This window comes from Aspergillus multicolor (genome assembly GCF_047715735.1).
Source record: "Aspergillus multicolor strain CBS 133.54 unplaced genomic scaffold BDW74scaffold_4, whole genome shotgun sequence".
In the NCBI taxonomy this organism is placed as follows: domain Eukaryota; kingdom Fungi; phylum Ascomycota; class Eurotiomycetes; order Eurotiales; family Aspergillaceae; genus Aspergillus; species Aspergillus multicolor.
The window spans coordinates 733,092-757,292 of record NW_027395955.1 but is presented as its reverse complement, the minus strand read 5'-3'; the positions used below and the strand labels follow the sequence as shown (position 1 = coordinate 757,292).

The 24,201-nt window shown below is 51.3% G+C and overlaps 12 protein-coding genes and 1 non-coding gene across 13 annotated transcripts; 6 read left to right on the top strand and 7 right to left on the bottom strand.

Annotated features, from left to right (window-relative positions):
• Positions 1-564: 564 nt before the first annotated feature.
• BDW74DRAFT_166110 (uncharacterized protein) lies at positions 565-3,243 on the bottom strand (the record flags this gene model as incomplete). Its single annotated transcript, XM_073726506.1, has 6 exons — positions 565-771; positions 846-920; positions 1,444-1,532; positions 1,620-1,656; positions 2,324-3,129; positions 3,189-3,243. 6 exons carry the CDS (start codon positions 3,241-3,243, stop codon positions 565-567), a joined length of 1,269 nt encoding a protein of 422 aa, XP_073587113.1.
• Positions 3,159-5,139, top strand: BDW74DRAFT_100266 (cytochrome and DOMON domain-containing protein). The gene has a single exon (XM_073721463.1). It carries the CDS (start codon positions 3,536-3,538, stop codon positions 4,931-4,933), a length of 1,398 nt encoding a protein of 465 aa, XP_073587112.1. The 5' UTR covers positions 3,159-3,535; the 3' UTR covers positions 4,934-5,139.
• On the bottom strand, positions 5,002-6,286 carry BDW74DRAFT_100270 (uncharacterized protein). The gene is made up of 4 exons (XM_073721464.1): positions 5,836-6,286; positions 5,481-5,767; positions 5,172-5,410; positions 5,002-5,118 (listed from the first exon to the last, which is right to left on the bottom strand). The coding sequence occupies exons 1-4, from the start codon at positions 6,119-6,121 to the stop codon at positions 5,070-5,072; spliced, it is 861 nt and encodes a 286-aa protein (XP_073587111.1). The 5' UTR covers positions 6,122-6,286; the 3' UTR covers positions 5,002-5,069.
• A 425-nt stretch (positions 6,287-6,711) lies between these two features.
• Positions 6,712-8,253, bottom strand: BDW74DRAFT_147362 (retropepsin-like aspartic protease). Its single transcript, XM_073723533.1, has 3 exons — positions 8,057-8,253; positions 7,857-7,989; positions 6,712-7,720 (listed from the first exon to the last, which is right to left on the bottom strand). Exon 3 carries the CDS (start codon positions 7,718-7,720, stop codon positions 7,040-7,042), a length of 681 nt encoding a protein of 226 aa, XP_073587110.1. The 5' UTR covers positions 7,857-7,989; positions 8,057-8,253; the 3' UTR covers positions 6,712-7,039.
• A 144-nt stretch (positions 8,254-8,397) lies between these two features.
• BDW74DRAFT_100231 (uncharacterized protein) lies at positions 8,398-9,412 on the bottom strand. Its single transcript, XM_073721461.1, has 3 exons — positions 9,269-9,412; positions 8,764-9,181; positions 8,398-8,670 (listed from the first exon to the last, which is right to left on the bottom strand). Exons 1-3 carry the CDS (start codon positions 9,269-9,271, stop codon positions 8,534-8,536), a joined length of 558 nt encoding a protein of 185 aa, XP_073587109.1. The 5' UTR covers positions 9,272-9,412; the 3' UTR covers positions 8,398-8,533.
• A 407-nt stretch (positions 9,413-9,819) lies between these two features.
• Positions 9,820-11,415, bottom strand: BDW74DRAFT_100240 (uncharacterized protein). Its single transcript, XM_073721462.1, has 2 exons — positions 11,220-11,415; positions 9,820-11,142 (listed from the first exon to the last, which is right to left on the bottom strand). Exons 1-2 carry the CDS (start codon positions 11,245-11,247, stop codon positions 10,157-10,159), a joined length of 1,014 nt encoding a protein of 337 aa, XP_073587108.1. The 5' UTR covers positions 11,248-11,415; the 3' UTR covers positions 9,820-10,156.
• Positions 11,416-12,541: 1,126 nt separating this feature from the next.
• On the bottom strand, positions 12,542-16,065 carry BDW74DRAFT_147356 (LEA domain protein). Its single transcript, XM_073723532.1, has 3 exons — positions 14,958-16,065; positions 13,275-14,726; positions 12,542-13,223 (listed from the first exon to the last, which is right to left on the bottom strand). The coding sequence occupies exons 1-3, from the start codon at positions 15,774-15,776 to the stop codon at positions 12,693-12,695; spliced, it is 2,802 nt and encodes a 933-aa protein (XP_073587107.1). The 5' UTR covers positions 15,777-16,065; the 3' UTR covers positions 12,542-12,692.
• Position 16,066: 1 nt separating this feature from the next.
• On the top strand, positions 16,067-16,580 carry BDW74DRAFT_147355 (uncharacterized protein; the record flags this gene model as incomplete). The annotated part of the gene is made up of 1 exon (XM_073723531.1): positions 16,067-16,580. A coding segment is annotated over exon 1 (194 nt), but the record flags the coding sequence as incomplete, so codon positions are not given.
• Positions 16,581-18,138: 1,558 nt separating this feature from the next.
• On the top strand, positions 18,139-18,256 carry BDW74DRAFT_t65. Its single transcript has one exon. It is a non-coding gene; the product is annotated as a tRNA-Leu (tRNA).
• BDW74DRAFT_100165 (uncharacterized protein) lies at positions 18,207-19,270 on the top strand. The gene has a single exon (XM_073721458.1). It carries the CDS (start codon positions 18,477-18,479, stop codon positions 19,053-19,055), a length of 579 nt encoding a protein of 192 aa, XP_073587105.1. The 5' UTR covers positions 18,207-18,476; the 3' UTR covers positions 19,056-19,270.
• BDW74DRAFT_100166 (uncharacterized protein) lies at positions 19,271-20,129 on the top strand. The gene has a single exon (XM_073721459.1). It carries the CDS (start codon positions 19,486-19,488, stop codon positions 19,927-19,929), a length of 444 nt encoding a protein of 147 aa, XP_073587104.1. The 5' UTR covers positions 19,271-19,485; the 3' UTR covers positions 19,930-20,129.
• Positions 20,130-20,794: 665 nt separating this feature from the next.
• BDW74DRAFT_100172 (uncharacterized protein) lies at positions 20,795-22,737 on the top strand. The gene has a single exon (XM_073721460.1). The coding sequence runs from the start codon at positions 21,013-21,015 to the stop codon at positions 22,171-22,173; it is 1,161 nt and encodes a 386-aa protein (XP_073587103.1). The 5' UTR covers positions 20,795-21,012; the 3' UTR covers positions 22,174-22,737.
• Positions 22,661-24,141, bottom strand: BDW74DRAFT_147352 (oxidoreductase, short-chain dehydrogenase/reductase family). The gene has a single exon (XM_073723530.1). The coding sequence runs from the start codon at positions 23,874-23,876 to the stop codon at positions 22,872-22,874; it is 1,005 nt and encodes a 334-aa protein (XP_073587102.1). The 5' UTR covers positions 23,877-24,141; the 3' UTR covers positions 22,661-22,871.
• Between the last annotated feature and the right edge of the window lie 60 nt (positions 24,142-24,201).

Genomic DNA, 24,201 nt, shown 5'->3' with positions numbered 1-24,201 from the left:
CTTCTGAACATCAGGTCAGCATGCCGATATGCATAGTTTGGAGTTTTGCTCTTTATAAACACATAAGTTCTAGTTACTGTTCTAACTGCTTTTTGTGCTTCTCGTCAAATCCCGTGTTAGATTATGACACTTGATGCGCTCCGTTGCCTTATAAAGTAGGGAGGTTCGCTGCTAGTAGCAAGTATGTAGACGGCTGGCTTTAGCACCGGTGTCTACTGCACGGAGAGTGGCGTCTGACGCAAACGACAAGGAGAATTTTACATCAGGACGAGGCGTAGTAGAGTAATGACTTAGTCATTTCGTGCATCAGAGTCTAGAAGACAACAAGCCAATGTAGCGATAAGCCATCCCATCGACCTAGACCACCGTATCACAGCATACGGGGAGCGCGATTACACAAATCCAGAGAATATTACTCGGACAACACAAATAAGAGCTCGAAGCGGTACAATTTTACAGGGAATGAAGGCTCAACGAAGGATCAAATGTTGCCGTCACATAAGAGGTATTTTTGAATTCATTTTTGCATCAACCAACTCAAACCGGTAGAAACTCAACGCCCGCTTACTCCTCGTCGACAACGGTGGTGTGGAGACCCTTGGGCTCCTTGACGTTGACGGCCTGGACGTAAGAGTAGAGCTTCTCCTTGGCACCCTCCTCGTCGTTACGCTTGCGGGAGATGCGGACACGGAGGCGGAAAGGAACACCCTTGATACCGGCTTCCCAGACCTTTTTGTTAAGCTGAGGGTCGAGGCGGACGTCGGTGGTACCCTATTGTGAGAAGAGAAGGTGGTTAGACGATACGGCGCTGGGGAAAGGGTTTTGGGAGGGAAAAAAAATCTTACCATGGCGCGGGTAGCGAAAGCGCGGATCTCCTTGATAGCGCGAGGAGCACGCTTCTTGAAGGAAACACCGTGCGTCTATTGAGAAACAAAAAAAGAAGAATCAGTCTTCCGCCCGAATGCCATCTTGAAAAAGAGGAATTTTTTTTTTTCTTGCTGCGATTTGCGGCCATGAGGTGGACTTCATAAAACCAATTCATTTTCTTTTTTGCGTTTGGACGACCTTTCCCCGTTCGCAGTTTCATCGCACAGTGCTCCCATTCTCTTGGTTGCAAAAGTGGTCTGGCCTGGTCCTGGTTCTGGTCTAGGGTTGCGTGCGCAACGACTTGCTTTTCTTCTTCCCCCGCAAGGCTGCGGCTTCCACCTTTCTTTCTCAAGTGAAGGTATCTTCAGTCAAGGGAAGTCGTTCGCTTGTCGCTTGTTGCATGTTGGCGTGGTCTTTGAATCGTCTTGTGTTCTCCATCCATGCCTCACGGTTTTTCCAAAAGAAAAGGTGTATTTCATCCTTGTCTTCCGTAGCATCGCAAATTCGGTGGTTGATAAGGCGTCGACCGCCCGAAGGTGAAGGGAGAGGTAATGACGGATTTCGCGTTCAACATACCCTCTTGTGCAGGTTGATGGTGTACTCGCGGGTCACCACATCGGCGATAGCCGAGCGCTGCTTCTTGCCGGTCTGGACGTTGGACATTTCTGGAGAGAAAAAGCGAATTGTCAGATTAGTTCGTCGCAAGAAAATAATCTCAAATGCTGAAATCGGAGCAGGCGCAGTAAACTCACTGAAGGGTGTTCGGCTGTGGTTGGCTGAAGTTGTCGACTGTCGAGGAGTTTGAGGATTTCGAGATGGCCTTTTTCGTGGTTGCTCGAAAAGTGCGGCTCGCTTGTGTGGGGTCGCTCTGATTGGTGGATGTTGAATCACATGACTGCTGAGATACTACCCTCTATATCAAGGCCTTTAAGAACTTCGGAGTTGAGAGAATCTTTTTTTCCTTGGTCGAATATTGATTGAATTCTAGCTCATACAGCTCCCTGGCTGTCTATTTACAATACTCTATGTTTTATTGCGTCTCGAGGAGCTTCGCAGCAATGAAAATGTGTCCTATTAGCACCTGCTGTTAAACTTGAACTTATGGCAGCTACACAGGCCCGGATTTTTCCTAGAATGTACGACTATCAAATGTTCGTACAACTTAATGAATATGTGAATAACGAAGCCAGTCCAGAGAGCCAAGTTAGTGCATTCCTGGACTCGAGTCGAGACAGGGCCAGCGGAGCACGAGCCACTTCAGCCTCTAGTAGTAGCCCTAGCTCACTTATGCAGCCGCAGCATTGTGTAGCTGAGCTATTTTGATGATTTACTATTACTTGAAGGTAATCTTTGGTTTTGACTGTTCAATTGAGCGACGTTTGATTCTCTATGTACGGGGTAGTCGCATTGTCGTTCATGTGTTGGCCCGGGGGCATTAGTTCTTGCCGGCGCTCACGTCCGGGTACAAGTCAAACCGGCGTTGCGTGTAAATGGGGATACCTTTTCGCGTACTCTCAATTGCCTCAGGATCGAGTTCGGCATAGACAATGTTCTCTGATTCCTCTGCCTCTGACAAGATCTTTGCGCTGGGGTCCGCCACTAAACTATGGCCGTACGCGTGGTAGGTGGCAGTCGTGTCTCGCGCGGGACTGCACAGTGCCACATACACTTGGTTGTCAACTGCGCGGGCACGAGCGAGTAGCTGCCAGTGCAAGGGGCCAGTGGTCGTATTGAAGGCACCGGGATAGATAAGTGCGAAGGCGCCATTTCGTGCGGCGGTCATGCCGGGCTCGGGGAAACGGATATCATAGCAAATGGCCAGACCGATTTTGCCGTAGTCAGGGAGATCAACAACAGTCAATTGATTTCCGGGCGACAAGACCTCGCTCTCCTTGAATCTAATCTTGCCGGGGATATCGATGTCGAACAAGTGTGTCTTGCGGTGGGTTCCGATAAGCGCACCAGAAGGTGAAAACACCAGTGATGTGTTGTAGTACTTGTTGGACGTGGTCTCAAGCTCCGGAATACTGCCTCCTACGAGATACGCCTTGGCCTCGGCGGCGATAGCAGATAAAGCGTGGTAGGACGGAGACTGCTCTTTTGTCGGAGGAGACGGAAGGAGGGTCTCGGCATATTTGGGGAAGTATTGGGTACCATATGGAGAGTTGAAGCATTCGGGAAGGACAATCAACGACGCGCCGGCCTTTGCAGCTTCGAGGACCTTCGTGCGGGCGTGGGCAAGATTCGCAGCTTTGTCTGCGCCTATACTCCGAAATCCATTAGCTCGAACCTTTGAGTCGGTTTGAAGAGATGAGACGCACCAGACGCAAGCTGCACCAGCGCAAGCTTAAGGGGCTTCTTCAGTATGGCGGCCATATTGTGTATGAGCATAAGTGTAAAAGGAGAAGAGAGAAGGAACGTTGTGTTGGAGCAGTGCGGGGGAGTGGGAGTTGGGGTTGGAATCTTGGAGTCTTGGAGATGATGCCACCGTCGATCTTCTCCTCTTTCAGTCTTATCTATCTAGCTTAGTCATTTTCAGCGATGATTGGTCAGAGTATAGTAGCACAGGCGCATCACATGCATTTGTGCTGCTATTGACCTTCTATTGACCTTTTCTTTTGACCCTTCTCGTCCTCATCATTGTCGGGAAATCACTAGAACTGGCAGAATGCAGCCATTATCTTGGGTCTGCCTGAAGGCAGCCATTTTATTTTTTAGATTTGCTTCTCGGGCCGTGGGTGAACCAGTACAGTACTGCCGTTTCGGCCATGAGAAATCACCGGATGCTACCGTTGACTTTTGCTTGGGTGTCTCGACGGTCTTTAATACTTCGTCAAGTAATCAGGACCTATATATGAGTATACATGTCACCAAAAGCTCTGCTCTGGGCTGGACAGCCCTTGGTACCGGATCGGTCATGGCGGGCTCATTGATGTTCATCATCTACGGCGATCCGGAGCATAACACCCCTACTGTGAGCGTAAGAACGATTGACGGCCATCATCAGCCCCATGCTATCTCTCTATCCGATACTGGGGGGGCCGAAATTCGCGTCGCTAAAGCCCATTGGGCTTCCGTTGATTTGCAAAGGAAGAATTCGAACAGAAACTCAGTCGCTGTCGCAGAAGTGGAAATTGTATGCTATTCATGTACGAAGTGGCCTGGGTCGTCGATAGATATGGACGCAACAGCTCAGTCATGGATTTGGGCGTGGAACAAACATCAAGACTTCGACACATTCACAGACGACGTGCACCTGGATGTGCATGAGCACCACGCAGAAACCGGCGGCTGGGGGCGCTTCTACGTTGACATGGCACGGGCAGTGGTTAAAGACATATTAGCACCGCCGTCGCCTCCAATTCGACCGGGTGTTGCTGCCCTCGGCGCCTGGGATATTCCTGGTGGATGGTCTTGGAGGAACTCATTTGCCCGTTTTCACGGCTTTATCATGAGCGCTGCTTTTCTGCTATTCTTTCCAGCTGGAGTAGTTGCAATGCGGTCGGGGTCAGCCAAATCGTTCCGGTACCACTGGATTTTGCAGCTCATTGCCTCGACTTTAGTCTTGGTCGGTGTGGCTATAGGACTGCTTAGGGCACATCAGATCAGCTCTCCCCACCATTATATCGGACTCGGTGTGGCTCTCCTCTGCTTGGTTCAAATTGTTCTAGGCTGGCGTCATCACGTACTCTTTGTCAGAATACAGCGGCATCAATGGGCCTCGCACGCGCATATATGGCTAGGCCGCGTATTCTTGATGCTAGGTTGGAGCAACATCATGACCGGGCTTTTCCTAACCGGCCGCGGATGGTCCTTGATATCCTTGGCCGCCAGTTATATCTCAATTGCTGCAGTGGCCCTGAGCAGCTGGGTTTGGTATGCTACACGTCAGCGTAAGCAACGTGGGAATCAGCATAACTGGGAAGAAGAGAGCCCTCTGTACGCTTTCGAGGCCACAAGAGACAATTATTTTGCCATTGCTCCAGACGATGATGATGAGAGCGAGACCGAGTCAAGCAATGGAAGTTCGAAGCCCATCCGGATACTCAAACCGGACGCAAAGTGAACATTATCTCAGAGAACATGCAATTAAGATCTCCTTACTGCCTGCTCTTGACAAACAGCAAACCTTTACGCCAAACGCCAAACCTTTCCATACAACGGCATGCCCTAACGCCGCCAACAAAAGTCTTCTACCCCACTCAGTCCCGAGGGAAGTTGGTGATGAACGCAACCTGTACAGCAGCAAACCTGTCCAGCATGTTAGCTTCATCTGCGGCCAAAGAACCAGCCGATCAACATACGCTGTCGAAGCCGCAAACACCTCAACCCGCCTCGCCTTCGCCAGAAGGCCAATGATGATCGAGAACCCGATATTGTACACAATAATGATGATCAATCGGAGGATCATATCCTTAATGAGATACAGCGCCAGCATCGACGTCGCCGGGATAACCGACGACGTTATTGTGCTAGTGACCCTCGTGAAGCGAACGATCTTCTCATCGTTATAGTAAACCGTGCCCATCTCAATGTCCCCTTTCTGTTTCAAACCACCCGAACCGTCAGTCAACCTATGACAACTACTGGAATCCGCAAAGCACAGCACGCACCTTCTTCGACCCAACGAGCCAGTAATAGAACCCGAGCACATGCTTATGCCAGAACGGCACGAAGGCCCGGAACACCCATCTTGTCAGCGAATCGACGTTATTGTACCGCCCTGAGAGCGTAACCAAGTCCCTTGCGTTCTCGCCGTCCGGCCCGCCAGTCCACTGCTGACATTCCGCTGGCGTCGACCAAACCGAGTTATCTGAAAGCCACTGCCGGAAGATCTTCAGATCGCGCCCATGCGGCGGCTTATACCGAAGGAGCTGTGCTTGCTGTGCGATAGCGGTATCTAGCGTGTGTCAGCAAACACATCATAAATATACCCAACGATGTAAATATGAACAAACAAAAACGCACTATACTTCTCCAACAATTCCCGAACCTGCAACCACTTCTCCCACTGTTCCGAGGGCTGGTCTTCAACGAAGCCCTTCATAAAGCGCACTGAAGACGAGTACTTCTCGCGATCTGCATCTTTTGACTCTCGATCCTCCTTAGCAATCTCTATTAGCTCCTTCTCTTTGATTGCGATTTCGGCTTGCAGGTATAGCAGGTTCTTGGCGTTAAGCCGCTTGAAGGAGCGAAAGATGGAGAGCCCCTTATCGCCCGTCATTAGGGCCGCGAGCTTATCGTAGCCTTCCATGGCGCTGTGGGCTGTCTTGCTTTGGATGGATTTTAGGAAGGGTGATTGGATGGTCTAAATCGATTGGGCATGTATCTACCTACGGAGCCATAACATGTCATGGCACTTCTAATTCTTATATTCATGTGTTGATCTAAAAAGTTCGTCTGCCGCAAGGCATACAGCCGCCAGTGCCCGGCTGTCCTACAAGAGCCTCATCTGGTCCTCATTCCAAGGCAATGCAATCGAGGCCTGAGGGCTTAGGCACACATGCAAGCAAATACAGTCGAGTGGGCTACAGGCTTCTGGTCCCACGCCGGGTCTAGGTCTAGATCCCCGACTTGCAGCACTAAGCCACCCAAGGTATAAGCCACTTGCTACCTACGGATTACCACGCCGAATAACTAGTGCGAGGCTGTACGGAATGGAGCGGGTGCTCTAGCCGCGTCACAGATTCGGCCTCGTGCAGGGAGGATGCTAGGGTCATGGAACTCTTACTCGGGTTGCCCAAGCCGCGTCCCATGGTGCCCTAGCGTCACTCAGGGCAGAATGGTGTTGGACTTACGTTTCTCGCCATGGCTTTCATGCAGGCCTCTCATGCGGGTCAGTTCGTCGATCCTGAGGGCTTGGTCCTGGAGGGAGTAGGCGAGTGGGGTGGGTGACACTGGATCCGATCGATGGGGGGAGGTCTCTGTCGCACTGGGAGGCTTCCTGTCACAGCAAAAGTAAATTTGTTCGGCCGTGTCTATAGTCTATTCGTTGCGAGATTCCCAATGCTCTAGCATTTGCGTTAGCATAGCATAAATCATCACGCGGCTCATTCTCTGCAATCCACGACGCAGCATGGAGTAAAGCTCTCAACAATCATGTACATGAACCGAACAAGCCCTAAAGTCCCCATTTTCTTCAAAACATCACCCTGATCTTTTTTGGTTCCAGTCATCGATAAGTCAATCTTCCTGAGCGATCCCCATCTTCCTCGAACAGCTGATAGCGCTGGATAGAAGGCAGCCCCAGCAGCATATCAAACTGGCTGTCCTTGATAACGACGCATTTTGTTCTGAACGGACGCTTCCCTTTATAAATCTTCCAGTCCACCTCTATTGTCCCGACCGGCTTCACAAAGAGCCCGTTGGGTATGCGGACTTCCCCGCCATTATATTCTCCCATCGGGACGTTCAAGAGGCGCGGGAACTCGTCGGAAACTGCATCGACGAAGGACGCCGTATCAAGCAGGACACAGCGGTAGATAGGCTGCTCCCGTCCCGGCGCATAAAGCTCAATGTCATGCGTAGAGCTTGTCTGGCCGAATTCCCCATGAGATAAGTCGGCTGGGTGTTCGTACTGAGTGTTATCGTTTCGTCGTTGCGGCTGCGGCTGTGGCTGCTGCTGCTGCTGTCTTGCGGGGGTACTCTTCTTGCGTTTCGTAGACCAACTGAGTCTCTGCGTGTCTGTCGACGCTGTTTTCGGCCATGATCTCAGCGCTATTAGCGAGTATTTCGGCGGAGATGCCGCGTCAGAGTACCGCGGATCGAACTTTGAATTCGCGTGGTGCCGGCCACAGCAGGATAGTAATCCAGAAGCTGCGCGTTTGGAGTATTCTCGAAAGGCAAAGGGCATCTGGAATTGTGATCCGAAGCAAGAGCACGTTAGAATGTCTGTATACTGGGAATGCATGCTCACGTATATAAGTGATAAGTGACGTTTTCGAATAAAGACAAAAACAGGCAAGGTTAGAAAAAAGGCTGCTAGACACCTCTCTTCTCGGAATTCTCCGCGGGACGCATATACATATATATATATAGAATGCAGAACCGTATATGAGGCTATCACGAGGCTCTCTAATCGTATGCTTGAGGCTCAGGTTGGTTGGATTCGCTCGTTATGCCCTTCGCCAACCCATCATCATCAATTTGTGAAACGTATGCAAATCGCATTGATTCAGGGGTGGCTCACAGTTCAAGTCGATGCCCACAAGGCTGAATATCGATGAGGCTGGATTTCTTCATTCAAGCCAGAAAAGCTCGTCCTCAGTGTTGCGTTTAAAGATCGCTTTGGGCGGTTAGTAGTGATGACGTGGAGCCTAGAGAGATGCAAGGCTGAGAGAATCCGCATGTTGGGGGTGTTGCTAGAAGCAATAAGCAACGGCCAATGAAGGATCGAAAAAGGGGTATTGATCGGTGTGTGTTGGTGTAGGAGGCCAGACGGTGAGTGGTCGAGGCCAAACGCTGTCAGACACGACCCGGCAGGGCTGTTACCTGGGCAGCGGTGCAGCTGATGCCGCTTTGACACTCCAGGCCTGGTGCCAGCAGAAGACAAATTAATGCGAGCTGTTATAGCCACGGCAGAGATATGACGTAAAAGCTTTGGAAGTAAAGTCAACTATACTCCAGATTGATGCTCATGACACAAGAACTACTCCGTACTCCCTATCTATTTTCCACTAGAAGGGCCCTTGCCCTTTCCCTGCTGCTCCTTCATGCGCTTCTCCCACTCGGCCTCTCTTTTTGCGGCTTCCGCCAGGTTATCCTTTTCCTTTTGGGCAGCTTTTTTCTCCCATTCCTTCCTCTCTGTGAGAGTGACCTTGTCAGTACCACTGTTGTTACCACATTTCTCTGCAGCGGAGTAACAGGAAGCCTAGAGTCGGAGTAGGGAGCACTGACCTTTCCTATTATTCCCCTTCAAAAGCTCAGTGGGCGCTGCGGAATACGTCCGCCGCCCATCCTGGCCATCTACTGCAAATTTATCCCTCCAGCTCCTTGCAAGAATGATATCGTACCGGCCAGCGATTTGCACATTTTCGGTTTCGGCGACGTAGACATACAGCTGCTCCGTTTGGCGCCCACCGCGCGGCTTCATCAACAAGAGGACTTTGTTCCTTGCAATGTATGAGGAGCCGTAGGAATCGTAGAGAATCTTGTCCGTGTTCAACGGGATTGTGCCCACCTGCAGCACATTCAGTATTTGCTCCAGGCGTTTCCCGGAAATTGTGTTCTCTGCGATCGTATCGTCGATGATAGCGTTGAGAGTAGCGTCGTCTCCATTCCCCGTTGGATTGCAGGCGATCACCGTCACCGTAGTCTATAATTAAGCGCCAGATGTTAGCTATGTGTTCAATCAATACATAGCAATCATAATGAATGAGCCACTGCAGGCTTGGGGGTATACCATCTTCAATCACTTAAATCGGTTTCTATCGGTTGAAACGGAAGCGCTGTCGTTGCTCGTGCGTTTGTAGGAAGAACGAATGCAGTCTCTTCTACAACGGAAACGCGACGGATGGCGAGCTTCATATCTGCGACTTGAAACAGCCTTGGGTAGCAGAATCCAGTTGAGCCGCATTGAGAGTCGCGGTGCAGTGATCGTGGAGGGTCGCACGCAGGCACAGGTTGTTTGCTTCACATTGGGTCGGCTACAGACAGCGAGCCATATCGTCGGGAGAGGTGCATTCGCGTCACCACGAGGCTATAGTATAGTCAGGTATGGCGAGTGCAAGCGAGGATAGTTGTCTGCGTCTCGGACGACCAGCAAACGATCCTTGTCCACGAAGATGCTGACTGCTTCTTCGGCTTGAAGGGAGTCGCCGTGAGTGGCAGGTTTGGGGGTTAGCGACCATGTCGCAACCCAAAATTCTGTTTCGGAGTCAGCTGAACTTCAATGTCACACGAACTACTGTATGCACTATGCACATTGCACAATGACTTACCTCTGAAAGAAGCATATCCAGACCCCCACCCGACTTCGCACCTGTTGTGATGGACAACCCGAGGCTAGAAAAAGAAAGGGAGCCCAGGATTTGGTCTAACCAACTAGCTTCGTATCAGTAGCGAATAGCTATTTACATCCAGCCGCCATAAACAGATCCTGAAAGCATCCCCAAGCGCTGGGTGGTTCTCTAGGACCGACCCCGGTAAGAGGAATCAATAGATTGAACGCCTTTTGCCAGACTCCTTTTCATGCCATGGAGAAATGGGAACAAACAAAAGTCCTGAAACCCCGCTCGCTAAATCAATAAGATGAAAATGCCCTCAAAATCAAGGTCCTTCTTTTAACTCTTCAAAGGCTCATCATGCACTGGTCCTCCATGCTAGCAACTCCGTTCGTTTTCTCGAAGTGTTCCGAAAGGTCAGGCCCAAAACGCAGCAGCTGATACTCATTGATGGTATCGGTACCAATCAACACATCGAAACGCATCGAAATGATGTAGAAATCTGATTGGTATGTTTTGGCACCCTTTTTGAAGCGCCATTCCAAATTTCGCACAACACCCTGAATTGGGATCTCCTCTGAGCCCAAGTTCCTGACATAACAGTCGTCATCGAGATGTTCTAAAATGCCGCGTCCATCTTCGTTCAATCTGTCCCATACCTCGCGTCGCATCAGATTGATCTCCATCAATTGCGTGTCCATTGAAGCTGTCATCTGCTGCGTTCGGTCGGGTGCGTCTCCGCGGAGTCTCACGAGGATATCATGCCCTGCGCCGATGTCTTGAGCGGACCCGCTGTGAGCTTCGGCATTTGTTCTGCGTTTCCAGGGTTCACGTCTCATCAGGTCAACTTTCGTGCACTGTGTGCCGATCGATGCCGTCACCTCTTGCGATCTTTCGGGAATGTCACCACGAAGCCTAACGAGGATATCTGTTTCCGACGGTGGACCGTTGTCCAAATCCAAATTTTCGGAAAGTGGGATCAAGGCGTCCGGTGCCTTGAGGTCGCCAGGCACCATATTCTCATCGACAGACAACGTTCGACTACTCGCTGACGGTCGATGGCTGTCATAGTCGGCAGGCTGTTGTGATGGTGGATATAAGTTAATGTGGTTCGGGGCAGAGGGGCTCGTGTTGCGGGAACGTCGCTTCAGAGGCTTTGATGATGATGATTGACGACTAGGATGTTGTTCAGTTGTTGCCTCCACTCGGTCGCGAGAGGTCAGGTTTCGAATGAACCGTTTGAGCTTCTTCGAAGAGAGTTTCGAGAGCTTCGAACGAATACTGTCCCAGTTGATCACTGATTTGCGCTTTTGCGTGCTGTGTGAATTCGGAGCTGGTATCACAGTCAGTACCAGAGTCCCAATACGACTTCTTCGCCGACGCTACCCCGAATCGCGAGGTACTACTAACCCATGATGTAACGAGAGTCCCTGGACATCCTTAAATGTGTCGAGCCTTCGAGTTATTGAAGAACGGGGAGGATGCGGTGGGAAATATGAAATAGGTAGGTGGTTGGAACGGATGAGGCGAAGCCGGATAGTCTGCGGTGTTGGGCAAAAGCGTCATTAGCAACCCTCAACCACCCACCCCCAACGAAGATTATTGTATCTTCTCGATATAGCAGACGCTGTTACCGAGAACTGGAAGGAAGTCAAAAAAGGAAGGAGGAAAGTAGAGCGATGGCATTAGGGTATAAGATAGTCATAGTCGTAAAAACAGCACCGACTCCATATGGCGGCGTAACCTATTATTGGGCAGAACTCTGAAGACGTCACTCCACACGTGGTTTGGCATGAAAAATCCAGGGGAATCGAGTATCTAGTAAGCAGCACGATCACTGAGTGGCATAAGCTCGCGGACCTTGGCGTTTAGGCAGCGAAAGACGGGGGGAATAACACGGCCCAGAAACGACACCGCGTCACTCGTATTTTCCCTAGAGCGGCCTCATTAAGGCATGCTTTGACTGCTGCCACTTATTGTTGATGTCGCTTTGGCCGAAGTACATGCGTGGTTGTATGAATGAGTGTGCACATGAGCCTGGCTTTTAGAGCCAGCGCAAGAAAATAAAGCCCATCTTGGTATAATGGGGTTGACTAGCTGGAGTAATGGATCCACGATTGGTGCCACGCAGATTTCCAGCGCCCACGAAAACAGAACAGGCTGATAGGGCTGATTCGCAGGAAAAGACCACACAATCAACACTGGTACCCATACCTAGTGTCTTGTGGCAATTGAGTGAGCCTCCTTATTGCAATACCTGTCCCGAGTCTTGCTAGGGCGATGTTTCCATAAGCGAAGCCTTGCAGAAACCGAGCGAGCGGGCAAAGAATCCCCACTCCGGGGTGAGCTCTGGAAGCAATTCAATACACTCGGCGCTTCATCGCCTCAATCGATTTGCCGATACTGCCTTCTCGTCGTGAGCGCCATATTGATATTGTTTGTTTGATCGACAGTATATGTCCAGCGGCAGGTGTTTGATTTAGCATTGAGTTTGGTTTTGATTGGTGAAGAGGAGCCTCGCTTGAAGCGCAAGAGCGAAAATCCTGGGGGCATGTAAGCACATGAGCAAGCCGATCTCTAGACCTTGTGTTTCCGTTACTATCTTGCCTCACTCTTGGCGGCCCCGCTCCGCAAACGTTGTCCTTTTGTTGGCAAATGGGAATAAAACGGAACATTAAGATGGCAAGTTGGCTAGTCGTCAGGAGGATTGGGGGTTGGTGATTGAAACGGAGGAATTGCATAAGGTGATGACATTAGAAAGTACGTGGATGACTAATATACAAAAATTACTAAGCACGCATAAAGTCCTGGATAAGTACTCCCGCTGGCAAATTAATTCCCATGTTCTTCTGCCATTCAACAATCATTCTCGGTCCGTCCTTTTTATTTCTTCTTCTTGCCAGTCAGTCCCAGAGAATCCGTCAGCGACGTGAGTCCTAGGTTTGACAACAGCTTGTCGAGTCCCAGGCCACCAAGCAAGCCGTTGACCAATGGCCCCAGTCCGAGACCGTCCAGCAGTCGACCGACCAGGCCCAACACACCGGACAAGAGCAGACCGACGGCGGCGATAATCTGGAAGAGTGGCTCACTGAGAAGACCCCAGAGTGGGTTCAGCTCTTTCTTTGCGTGAGGCATTCCAGCGATCTTCTTCTTTCCGTTGTCAATGGTCCTAAGAACAGAGTTGGAAAGCTCCTTGAGCTTCTCGGCCAAGCCGTATTCTTCGGGCGAGGCCTCGTGGGACGCAGCTCGAGCCTTTGCTTGAGCGGCGATACGGCCATCAGGGTCAAGGGCACGAATAGCACCGTTGCACTCCTGAAGGACGCTGTTGGCCTCCTCGAGGAGCGGCTTGACATTCTTGACCAGTTCCTCCTCATCGAGCTCCTCCTTGGGCGTCGCATTGGCTCTGTCAACGTGCTATATAAGGTTAGTATGCTGTCTTTCAACCTAGGGTTAATAGGAACTCGCCTCAGTGATCATCTTGCAGATAGGTTCGACACGGTCCAGCGTTCCGGCCACGATAGCCGACATCTTCTTGGCCAATTCCCTGTCCTCCTGCTCTTTCTTCTGAGCATCTAGCTCCTCTTGGGACGGTCCCTCAGGCTCAGGTTCGGGCTCGGGTTCGGCCTCAGGTTCAGGCTCAGGCTCGGGGATATTCTCAAGTAAAGTGCACTCGCCAATCTTGTTTCCGTCGTTGTCAACAACATATCCGTTGTCATCGATCTCCTTCCCGATGAGACTGCTCAGGTTACCGGAGGTCAGCTTGCCGATAAGGTTTCCATCGGCGTCGCGAACTTCACCCTCACGGTTGACCTTGCGGCCTGCCATGGGGTTGATGTCGCGCTTCTTCTCTTCTGGCTCCCAACGCTCGGCTTTTCCGATGGTGTTACCGTTCTTGTCAAGGATATCGCCGTCTTCATCAACCTGGCGACCAGCAAGCTTGGCGGCATCTCCTTCAATAACGCGGCCAACGATACGGCCGGACTTGTCCTGGACGACACCGTCTTTGCCAACCGTGAGGTTCTCGAAGCCGTAGAATAGGCCTTCGGGCTTCTCTTGCTCAGCACCGGGAATGAGCTCAGCCCTGCCAATGACCTTGCCATCATCACCCCAAATCTGGCCCTTGCCGTCAACCTTTCGTCCTGCAAGGCGCTTGCCATCGCCAGACACGATGCGGCCATAGACCTTACCGTGCTCGTCAACAACATTGCCCGCTTTGTTCACCGTCTTGCCTTCGAGGATCGACAGGTCCACTTCTTCGGGCTTCTCTTCTTCGGGTTCCTCATAAGGCTCGGCGTGACCCTTGACGCTGCCGTGTTGGTCAATGATGTCTCCATCTTCGTCGACGGGTCGGCCAAGGAGCTTCTTCGCATCGCCCTCGGTGACTTTGCCGACACGGTGACCAGCAGCGTCCTCGACGAAACCATCTTCGACGACGTGAAGACCTTCAAGCCCGGCGAAGGGAGGCTCCTCTCCATAGTCTTCGGCTTTAATCGTCTTGGCCTTGCCGATAACGTTACCGCGGCTATCCCAGAACTGGCCCTTGTCGTCAAGCTTGCTACCGAGCCTAGAGAGCTTCTTCGGGTCGCCTTCCACCAGCTCACCGACGGGCTTACCGGATGAGTCGATGATCTTTCCGGCCTTGTTGCAGGTCAGGCCTTCAAGGGTGGAAAGGGGTGGTAGAGCGTCTTCGGCTTCTTCGGCTGTCTCTTCGACACCTTCAGTCGCATCTTCTGCGGTCTTCTCAGCGTCGTCAGTGACATCCTCGGCCTTCTTCTCGGCATCTTCAAGGTCCTCGGTTCCTGCTTCAGTCTTTTTCTCAACGTCGTCGGTTGCGTCTTCGACCTTCTTCTCGGGGTCTTCAAGGTCCTCGGTTGCGACGTCTGTCTTCTTCTCAGCATCGTCGGCGGCGTCCTCGGTCTTCTGCTCGAGGTCTTCGGTTCCGACGTCTGTCTTCTTCTCAAGATCCTCAGTTCCAACGTCTGTCTTCTTCTCGAGATCCTCGGTTCCAACGTCTGTCTTCTTCTCGAGATCCTCGGTTCCAACGTCTGTCTTCTTCTCGAGATCCTCGGTTCCAACGTCTGTCTTCTTCTCGAGGTCTTCAGTTCCAACATCTGTCTTCTTCTCAGCATCGTCGGTCGCGTCTTCGGCCTTCTGCTCTGGGTCTTCGACACCCTCAGTTGCGCCTTCGGCTGTCTGTTCAACGTCGTCGGTTACACCCTTGGCTGCTCCCTCGGAGCCTTCGGCGGTCTTTTCGGTCTTCTCGGTCTTCTCGGTGGCTTCGGTCTTCGCGTCGTCGGAAATGTCATCCTTCACCTCGTCCACGGTCTCCTTGACCTCGTCAGTAAGTTCCGCCTTTCCGACAGTCTCGCCGTCGTCGTTCACGATCTTTCCTCCCTCCTCCACTACACCGCCAACGGCTTCCTCTCCACCCTCGACGACCTTGCCGACAACGTTACCCTCGGGGCCCGGAATCTCTCCGCCCTCCTGGACGGGAAGGCCCTTCAGCATGCTAAGCGGCCTGGAAGCGATACTGGGAACACTCTTGACGGTCTGAGTAACCTGCTGCCCAAGACCACCGGCGAGCGACCCTATTCTGGAAAAGACACCGCTTCCGCCGCTTGGAGCTGGGCCAGAAGCTTGTGATTCATTGTCATCACGCTGCTCTGGCTCTGGCTCCCTCTGTTGGGGCGTGGGGGTCTGGGGTGTTGGCTCTTCCTGCTCATGCTCAGTCTCGGGCTCCTGCTCCTGCTGCTGCTGTTGGTGCTGTTGGTGCTGTTGGTCCTGCTGTTGCAATCTTTCTTGGCTGACAGGCTCGGGCGCCTGCTGCTGGAGGTCAGTGCCGGCCTCCTTAGGGTTGAAGTCGGTGCTCTGCTGCTGCTGGTTAGGGGGAGCACTGGAGCCAGACAACTTCCGCTCGGAGGGGGCGTTAGATCTCTGATCTTCGGACCTGGCAAGCGGGGACCACATTCTGTATAATGCTTCGATGATCCGATCGATAAATTCCAGATTACAGGTCGAGTACAGGGTGTAAGGCGTAAGGCGTAGATCACGTAATTGATAAAGAACTAGTCGTAAGTGTTCGTCAAGGTAAGATACTTCGGTAAGGTATAGTACAGTATGTATTAGGTATTCGTAACAGGGTAGGTAGTGTTCGTAGAGTCAATAGAGATTGAGAATATGATCCTTTTCCCAGCAGAAACCACCACACTTATATAGAACACCCTCTATACAAAAACCAGTATATCAGAGTCAGAATCAGAACACCAGGTTATGTCACAACGACATCACATCACATCCAGCCTAGACTGGAAGCTAAGGAGCTAAGGCTGCTTGTACGTAGCCCGTAGACCCATCAGCTTGAGATCTGGCGCACCCTTGCAAGCCACAGACACCAGGATGCAGCTGTTGGCTGCCCGCGCTGCGGGTGGAGTCAGCACTCGGCAGATCGCATGGACGGTACATTAAGTAAAGCACCGACGGCACCCACTGTCTATGTCAATGGAGATAGTACCCGAGATCTGAGTATAGTTTGACCCGTGGTTAGGATGCGAGGTACGTGTGCCCATGACCTCCTGCCAACAGAGTACTACATCGGTACCGATATCCATGTATCGGCGGTAGTAAATGATGCACTCATTCTAGAATCAGAATCAGGGAACTATACAGCAGGGAGTATGTCTTCATTGCGTCAATGTGCAGGGGTTCCCCCAGGGTATATTAAAATGATATTAAGCCGTAATTAATGTGGCCCCACGGCCTAGCCTGCAATCATCGACCTGACAGTCAATGATATCGCACATCAAATGTACTGTATATTGCATTAGTCGCATCGAATCCTTCAGTAATAAAATAGGTCGTTCAAAGTACTACTAAGTCCAGTCCATGGAACTCTCAACAACGGGTCCTGTTCCCATCGATCCCCATCTCGATAGTGACACCATAACGGCTATCCCCACCTCGCACGAGCAGTGACATGACATTAGTCGTACCAGTGTTGAGCCGGGGGCTGTGCATCATGGCAGTTGTGCTCTTTCATTCTACCTATTGGACAATGGCAGACAAAGACAGCTGCAGCCGTGTGGACTCGTCACTAGAATGAGATCATCCCCGCCACCTGCTCGCTGCAGCTAAAACACAACAAGTAACAGGCCAAACGCTAGGCTGAAGATTATTACCTGGGGTCTGGATCTTGAAGTTGAATGGTCCAGGCCGACTCGAGCGTGTTGGGTGATGAGGTTGCCTGGGAGGGATGACGTAGCGCGGCCAGGCCAGAGGGTGCTTGACCGTGGGATAGGTGCGAGGGGGGTTGTATACGTGGACTCTGCTATAATTAATATGGCATATTATTCTGTCTAGTTCATCATATGCAGTTCTTGAATGCAGAAGTGGGTTATACCTAGTCGACATTATAGTTATCGCATGGCATTAGCCTCGATTTGATGCGAAACCTAACCTTAGATCTATACAAGACTAGTAGACTAAATTATCCCTTCTCACGGAGGACAATGTGGACAACGACAAAATCGCTGACTGTTATTTAACAATACCCAAGCGGAGAATTAGCGACAAATCACAAAACAATGTAGCCGATCCATTGTCTGTCTAATCCACATCCTGGGGAATTGTCGGTATGGCGCCTGGCAGCTTCGGCCGAGTCTGACGTCAGTCATGGCATCCCGTCCAAGATTAGGGCTTGCTTTTGCGGCCAATGGATGAATCTGCCGTCTGTATCGCGTTGTTACCAGCCACCATCGTCGGGGGCGGTTATGTCACTTTGCTTTTCTGGGTAAGGAGACTGTTATCGCTGCAGATGTTTTTCTGCGATGCGCCGATGATGCGGTGGGTGATGTGGCTGGCGCTTGGTAGTCTAGGACCCTGGGATTGGTTGGCTTGGCTTGGGAAGGTTCGATATCTGTTTCATGCGAGATGGGATTAAGACTTCTGCTAGGGAGTAGATTGTGCGGCTATGGGCTTGATCTAGCGGTCTATTATTATTGCTTGTCCTGAATGTAAGGTTGTTGAAGCCCGAAGAGTTGTGTCAAGTCTTGGCCGGAACGTGGGACTATATATAGAAGACACAGAGTTGCCCCGAGGGGGGAAACTGGGGCTGATGGATCGATATAGCATAGAAAGAGGCAAGAAGAGAAGGCCATGTATAGGAAGCTTGTTAAGCGCGCCAGAAGTAAGCAATGGTTGTGCATATGGACGCCATGAAAGACTTAGAACCTAGGAAAGCGCGATCGTGTGTGGAAAACAGATTGGTAGTATGAGCTGCTGAAATTCTGATTTGCTTTATATTACAGGAATTCAAAGTCTTTTACAACAAATAGGCAAGGTGGCCGAGCGGTCTAAGGCGCGCGGTTAAGGTATCTAGTCAGAACCTCTTCTTGATCTTATCAAGTTTCCGCGTCATTAATTTGGCGTGGGTTCGAATCCCACCCTTGTCATTTCTTTTTTGTCTCCCACTCTTTTTTTAGAGTTTAACTCTCTCTGTACAAGTAACCAACCCCCTCCTCCCTTCCGTAACCTCGATGCTAACCACCTACCTTACACATTCCTATATCCCCCCCAAACTGCCCTTCATGCCTTCAGCATGTTCCTCTGCACCAATCTCAATGATTCCCGGATGATCCTCGTAAGCCAGTCGAGGACTGCCCATACCTCACTATGTCTTGGTCTCGGTCTGAGTCTCCGATCCACCCTCAACACCATCCCCACCCATCAAATTACCTTCCTACACTCAATCCCCCAGAATCTACCATAACAGTATGGATCATGGAGAAGCTTCCAACCGAGCTGTTCATTGAGATTTTCAAGTGCCTACCCGGCAGTGCACAACTTCTACGAGTCAACCAACAATGGGTTCAGCATTTGATGCCCATGATATGGAAAGCAGTGGACGATAGCCGACTCATGAACGTGACGCCAGGCCGCCGCCCAATTTACGCTTCTTTTATAAGGTCGTTAAAGCTAGCATACTATAAAAAGCACATACGCAAAAAGCTTGAAGGGCTCGATTTCCCTCGCCTCAACACACTGATTAGTTGGCACATTTGGCACTTTGACAGTTCCTGTTTGACTGGGTACTTCGTCCCTACAATGAGGAGTGTTACGCTTGAATCTTTTGCAGACCAAGGTTTGCTGGAACGCCTGGCAACCCACTGCCCCCAGCTCAGTCATATCGAGTTGACTTTACTGGCACCGACCGTGACGGCAGAGCAAATCTTACACTTGACAGATGTTTGAGCCTGGAGCATGTTAGCCTCCAGGGTAGCGAGCTAGCCATATCGCACCAGGTCATCCATCGACTAGCATTGCTTCCTATTTGCGTGACCTCGTCATCGGTCGAGATCTTGACCACGATACGATCGATGCCGCCAACCTGGACTCTATACCGCAGCCGTTCCCTTCGATAGAGTCCTTGGTCATCTACGTCTCAGGGTTGACATTTCCACTACTTGGTAGAATTGCTGGACTAGTCCGAACGACGAGAAAACTTGATTTGCGGCTGGACCGCAATACCCCTCCCGGAGTGAACGAATATCCTCTTGTCCCACTGACCGAGTTGCGTGACTTGAGCATCAGCGCGATAGGTGCTAGATTGCTATCGCCCGATGACCTTATATCACTGGTGGCGCTTCCACAACTTGAAAATTTGCGCATCTATCATACGCTGATGGGTCGAACCTTGCCGGGGTGGAATGATCACCACATTCGATCCTTAGCATCAGGACTGCCTAACCTCAAAAGACTGTGTCTGGTCAGCAAGAACCTCGAGGCCACAGCAGACAGCTTGATAGCGCTCGGTGAACGCTGTCCATCTCTTGAATATTGCAGAATCCCAGAGCTGGAGTTCGACATCTTGGACCTCCAACCGGTTCAAGTGCCGCTGTTTCCAAAAATGAAGGAATTGACGACCGGTCCTTTCGTTATCGAACGTGGCCTAGACGAGGCGCCTGAGAAACATGCCTTGATCTTTGTATCGCACTTTCCAGAAGTATTTAGCCTCGGAGTTTATGAGACGACAGTTGACCCAGACAAGTGGGAGTTCACCGCGTCTGTGCACGAAATCTTGAGTGATATCCGTATGGCTAAAGGCAGATTAGACCGCCTTTCATAACAAATAGACATGAATTGCAAACCGTGTAAGCTGTTCTGTAATGCGAGGGGCACTTACTTGTCAAGTGCGATGAACCTCTTAACATGTATACATGCCTGCGTAGCATTAATGCCTTAAGGTACAGGCATAAAAACGCATTGACAAATTGACATGAACATTCAAATCCTTTCGCCTTCCACAGCATAAGTCAACAGAATAATAATAATGGCACTGTTTTATGCCCGGCTAAATTAGCCGCCGCCAATATCTGGGGACTAAATCCTCCGGACAGCCTAGGCCTTTCGTCTGCAGGCATCGCCACTGGGGCGCCTCTTCGCTTCCAAGAGGACTTGCCCGAGACTTTACCCAAAACTCCTGATTCAGCCAGCCAACCTTGTTGGAGACAACTGAAAAGCATGCATGAAAGAAGGATTGTGCAAAGGCGCTGGCGAGACTGAGTCTAGAGTCAGAGGCAGCGAGCCAGCCAGAACCCCTGAGCCAGAGAAGAAAGACATGAAGAACGCACGGTTTGCTGCCTGGCTTGTTCTGCGAAAAGAAATGAGAGCGAGGAATAGGGGGTTGATGGCCGAGAGTAATATAACCAAGGGCATCCCTGTCTTCATATTAATATCCTCGTCGATATTCTCTATCACATCCTCCCCAGTCTAGATTGCTTGGTAAAGGGTCTGTCTGCTGGTCACGTTGTCGTTGTTGTGCCTTAGACGCCGGGATCCCGAACCCCAACCAGCTTTTCAGCAGTTCCAGACTCTCGCCTTCGCACTCTCGTTTGGCTCTCGAAAATTCTTTTCTCGCTCGCCACGGCTTTACCCCGGTAAATCTCCATCCGGCCTTTCGTTTATAGGCGCCGCAATCCCAGGAACAGGAAACCGATTTTCTCTCGGAGGACGTGTCTTGATTTTGTGATTCTGCAGCCCAGAATCCAATATAACCGCTTTGGGACATCGATTTGCCGAGAACTTCACGAAACTCATCACTATCACCTCCTCCGCAGTATCTCAACTTTCGGTCGCCTTGACTTCCTCGCATCGCTGCATTCTTTTCGGATATCTCATACCTGAAGAGTCAGAAAGAGTCGCCGCCACCATGTTTGAAGACTTCTCCTTCTCCTCCCCCTCCTCGTCCAGGCCGCCCCGCCTCACGCCGACTCCGACGGACGACGACAAGCCCATGACCGACTGTGACTCTACAATGATATCGCCCATGTCCTCGCGATGTCCCTCGCCTCGATCGTTCGCTGCACCGCGCTTCCCCCGTTCGCGATCGCTCTACTTCCGTTCGCCGCAGCCGCAACAACCACAGCAGGCGCCAACCTCCGTCCCCTTCTTCGCCTACGACAAGCACCGTTTGTCCATCAGCACGCTCACAAAGAAGCTGCACGAGCATTCGATCCAGACCGAAAACACGTCGTGTCCTACGTCTCCCTCGTCTCCCCTAGAACCACAACTCCCGACCCCGCCGCGCTCCTCCTTTCCGTTCAACCCCAACTTTCCCGGCTATGTTCTCACCCCGCCGGATACGGATCTTGATGACGAGGGTTATGCGTCGCCAATATCCCCCTCTCTTTCCGGCTCGGGATCTGCCTCGGGAGGCTCTCCAACGCCTCTATCCCCATCGCTCCTGCCAACTCCTACATCCGCACCGCTAGACTTCTGCCCGGACTTCCTACAGCCGAAGCCCGCCAGCGCAGATCTACCCCCCACCTCCGCTTCCGCTTCCGCCGCAGACGCCCAAATCTCCATCCGCACCCGCCGCCAACACATGTCCCGTCTACAAGGACAATACACATCGTCCGACATTGAGTCTATCCGGCGCGCCCTCCTCGCCGCCGCAGACGAGGACATGCGGCAGGCCAACGCTAATGCCGAAGCCCAGTGGAATCTCAACCCCGGCTCCCTCCTCTCCGAATTCACGGAAGCGTGCCACCCGTCTTCACTGCCACCCACACAAGGACCTCGCCGGAGGAGGACAATCAGTCTACAGCGTTCGCGGGTGCGGTCGCCTGTCAGCCCAGAACCGACATCTGGATCTGGGATCGCAGATACACATCAGATGCAAATGCGGAGGAAGAGCATGTGCACGGCTAGCGCGACATCGAGCTCCCGCATTGAGAAGAACTACCACTCCTCGTCCGATCGGGACCGAGAGCGTTGCCGTGGCCGCAAGAAGAGCGAGGCCGGTCTCCGGCGGAAGAGTCTCGTCAGCGCAGCTTTGGCATCGATGATCGGGAGCGGGGAGTCGATATAATTGGATATCACTGCTTTGCCCTGACTTCCTCTCTTGCCTGTCTACATCCTCGCCCCTTGCCGTTCGCATCCGCTCGTCTCCTCTGAAGGGGAATATTCCGGGGAAGATTGAAATCGTCTGCGGTCATTCCACTTCATTTACGAGCATATCCCGGATTGGATCGAGCCGAGGATTGACTGAACAACGGAACGTACGAAGATCGAACAAGCTAGAACAGCCATCGTGCTCACTGATCATGCGGCCTGTTCCGCAAAAGAGCCACCACTTAAGGACTGCGATTGAAAAGTACTAGTTTTGAAAGCGAAGTTCTACAATATAGTGCTGATAATGGTCTCTTGCTCACGAGGTTAGGGTGTATATGGTGGTTGTGGGACTTTTAGCTTCTTTTCCTGTCGATACCCATGTATATAGGAACAGACTATCACCACTACGGTGATTATATATAGCAATTGCTAGTCAATTCGAAATCTCCTCAACCAATTAAAAAAATTTGTAACCTGAATTGCAATGTCTACTAGGTAGATTTATAATCCATCGGCGCCTTGATGCCTCAGGCTAAATCTACATAATTATGTTAGGGTTAGAGATCCTCCGTAATATTCGCAACCACATAAGATACAAAATAAATCGCTTCGAACATGCAATCAAACACAAGAACGGAATAGAAACAGGATCGCTCAACGACCCTTCTCTAAAAATCACCGAAAAACAAAAAACGACTTTAGCCGCTTAAACGACGCCGACACCTTCCGACTGTGCCCTTGCCCTTGACCATGACCCTGATTAGGACCATGCCCCTGACCTCTTCGGTTCTTCAAAAGTGTAGCAGGTTTTCGCTTCGGCTTGTAATCGCTGTACACAACAGCCGTGGGATTATTAAGCGTCTCATTCCAATGCGCATACAAAGCTTCTTCGATTGCTTCAAGTGCCCTGGGGTCAGGGTCCGGATCTAACCCAAACCTGTAATCGTACCCGGTAGCGGTGGGATCAAACCACCTTTCTCCATTTTCGCGTATTGATGGTTCTGGCTCGGGGATGTAAGACTCTATCCGCGAGACAACGAGGGACTCGTGCGGGTTCATGATTTCGAATGGTGTGCCTTCGTACATCATGGTAGTTGATGCTGGCGATGTTCGTGGTCGTGGGGTTGCGAGTGGAATGGGAGCACACTCTGCTGGCTCTGCTGCAGGGTTGCAGGGGTCCGAGTCCGAGGGATCCAGGTCATTCAGGGTACTTGGGGAATTTGAGCGGGAGTCTGAGCGTGATAGGGAGGGTGGATTGCTTGATGTGGATGTTGATGTTGATGTAGAAGTAGATGCGGTCGAGGGTGTAGAGACATGACCATGACACTGACTATGACAAAGGTCATTCTCGTTAAGATTCGTAGCGGCGTTCTTGCGCCGCAGCGTCTTCCCTTCGACTGTGGAATCGTCGAGCTGGAGCCAGCTGGAGTCGCAGTCGTGGGAGAGCGACTTGCGATAGTTGTGTAGAGAGAGGATACCAGCCACTGGAGGCTCGGTAGTGGTATAGGGCACAGTAGAGCCCTTGCTAGGATATATTTTATGAATAAACCTGGAGGGGGAATCGTTCTCCTCTAAAGGCCAGCTCTCACCAGAGAAGTCGTCCATGGCCTGATAGTCCACGTGAGGAGAGAAAGAGGGAGAAGGAGAGTACGGTAAACGACCAGCGCAGTAGCCGCTCATGGGCTATAAGATGCAATGGAAATGAAATGAAAGAATAACGAACGACAAAAGTTTGAATGAAAAGTTGAGAAGGAAAGGAAGAGAAAGGAGAAAAAATGGAAAAATCCAGAAAGAAGGGAGAATGCTATTATTGAGGCCTGCATGACCTCGATCGAGAGCAGGAGAAGCAAAAGCAGGCAGTGGAGGTGCGACGTCACATTGACTTCTGGCAGGTCCCGCACTCCACGATCCCTGTCAGATCACACTGTCCAAAATTCCAGGCCCCCCCTTGCGAAACCAGGGCCACAAGCCAAAATTCAGAAGCCGAACCGACTTGGGCAGCCAA

What these genes read in the sequence shown, in the direction of transcription:
- BDW74DRAFT_100266 (XM_073721463.1), top strand. Translation starts at nt 3,536, where the DNA reads ATGCAGCCATTATCTTGGGTCTGCCTGAAGGCAGCCATTTTATTTTTT.
- BDW74DRAFT_100270 (XM_073721464.1), bottom strand. Translation starts at nt 6,121, where the DNA reads ATGGAAGGCTACGATAAGCTCGCGGCCCTAATGACGGGCGATAAGGGG. An exon ending in GGCTCGTTGGGTCGAAGAAG is followed by an intron (nt 5,411 to 5,480) that starts GTGCGTGCTGTG and finishes GGTTTGAAACAG; the next exon opens with AAAGGGGACATTGAGATGGG. An exon ending in GTGTTTGCGGCTTCGACAGC is followed by an intron (nt 5,119 to 5,171) that starts GTATGTTGATCG and finishes CATGCTGGACAG; the next exon opens with GTTTGCTGCTGTACAGGTTG.
- BDW74DRAFT_147362 (XM_073723533.1), bottom strand. Translation starts at nt 7,720, where the DNA reads ATGCCCTTTGCCTTTCGAGAATACTCCAAACGCGCAGCTTCTGGATTA.
- BDW74DRAFT_100231 (XM_073721461.1), bottom strand. An exon ending in GAAGGGGAATAATAGGAAAG is followed by an intron (nt 8,671 to 8,763) that starts GTCAGTGCTCCC and finishes TCACTCTCACAG; the next exon opens with AGAGGAAGGAATGGGAGAAA.
- BDW74DRAFT_100240 (XM_073721462.1), bottom strand. Translation starts at nt 11,247, where the DNA reads ATGTCCAGGGACTCTCGTTACATCATGG. An exon ending in GGACTCTCGTTACATCATGG is followed by an intron (nt 11,143 to 11,219) that starts GTTAGTAGTACC and finishes CTGTGATACCAG; the next exon opens with CTCCGAATTCACACAGCACG.
- BDW74DRAFT_147356 (XM_073723532.1), bottom strand. Translation starts at nt 15,776, where the DNA reads ATGTGGTCCCCGCTTGCCAGGTCCGAAGATCAGAGATCTAACGCCCCC. An exon ending in TCGAAGACCCAGAGCAGAAG is followed by an intron (nt 14,727 to 14,957) that starts GCCGAAGACGCG and finishes CTCGAGCAGAAG; the next exon opens with ACCGAGGACGCCGCCGACGA. An exon ending in TCTGCAAGATGATCACTGAG is followed by an intron (nt 13,224 to 13,274) that starts GCGAGTTCCTAT and finishes AACCTTATATAG; the next exon opens with CACGTTGACAGAGCCAATGC.
- BDW74DRAFT_100165 (XM_073721458.1), top strand. Translation starts at nt 18,477, where the DNA reads ATGTCTTGGTCTCGGTCTGAGTCTCCGATCCACCCTCAACACCATCCC.
- BDW74DRAFT_100166 (XM_073721459.1), top strand. Translation starts at nt 19,486, where the DNA reads ATGGGTCGAACCTTGCCGGGGTGGAATGATCACCACATTCGATCCTTA.
- BDW74DRAFT_100172 (XM_073721460.1), top strand. Translation starts at nt 21,013, where the DNA reads ATGTTTGAAGACTTCTCCTTCTCCTCCCCCTCCTCGTCCAGGCCGCCC.
- BDW74DRAFT_147352 (XM_073723530.1), bottom strand. Translation starts at nt 23,876, where the DNA reads ATGAGCGGCTACTGCGCTGGTCGTTTACCGTACTCTCCTTCTCCCTCT.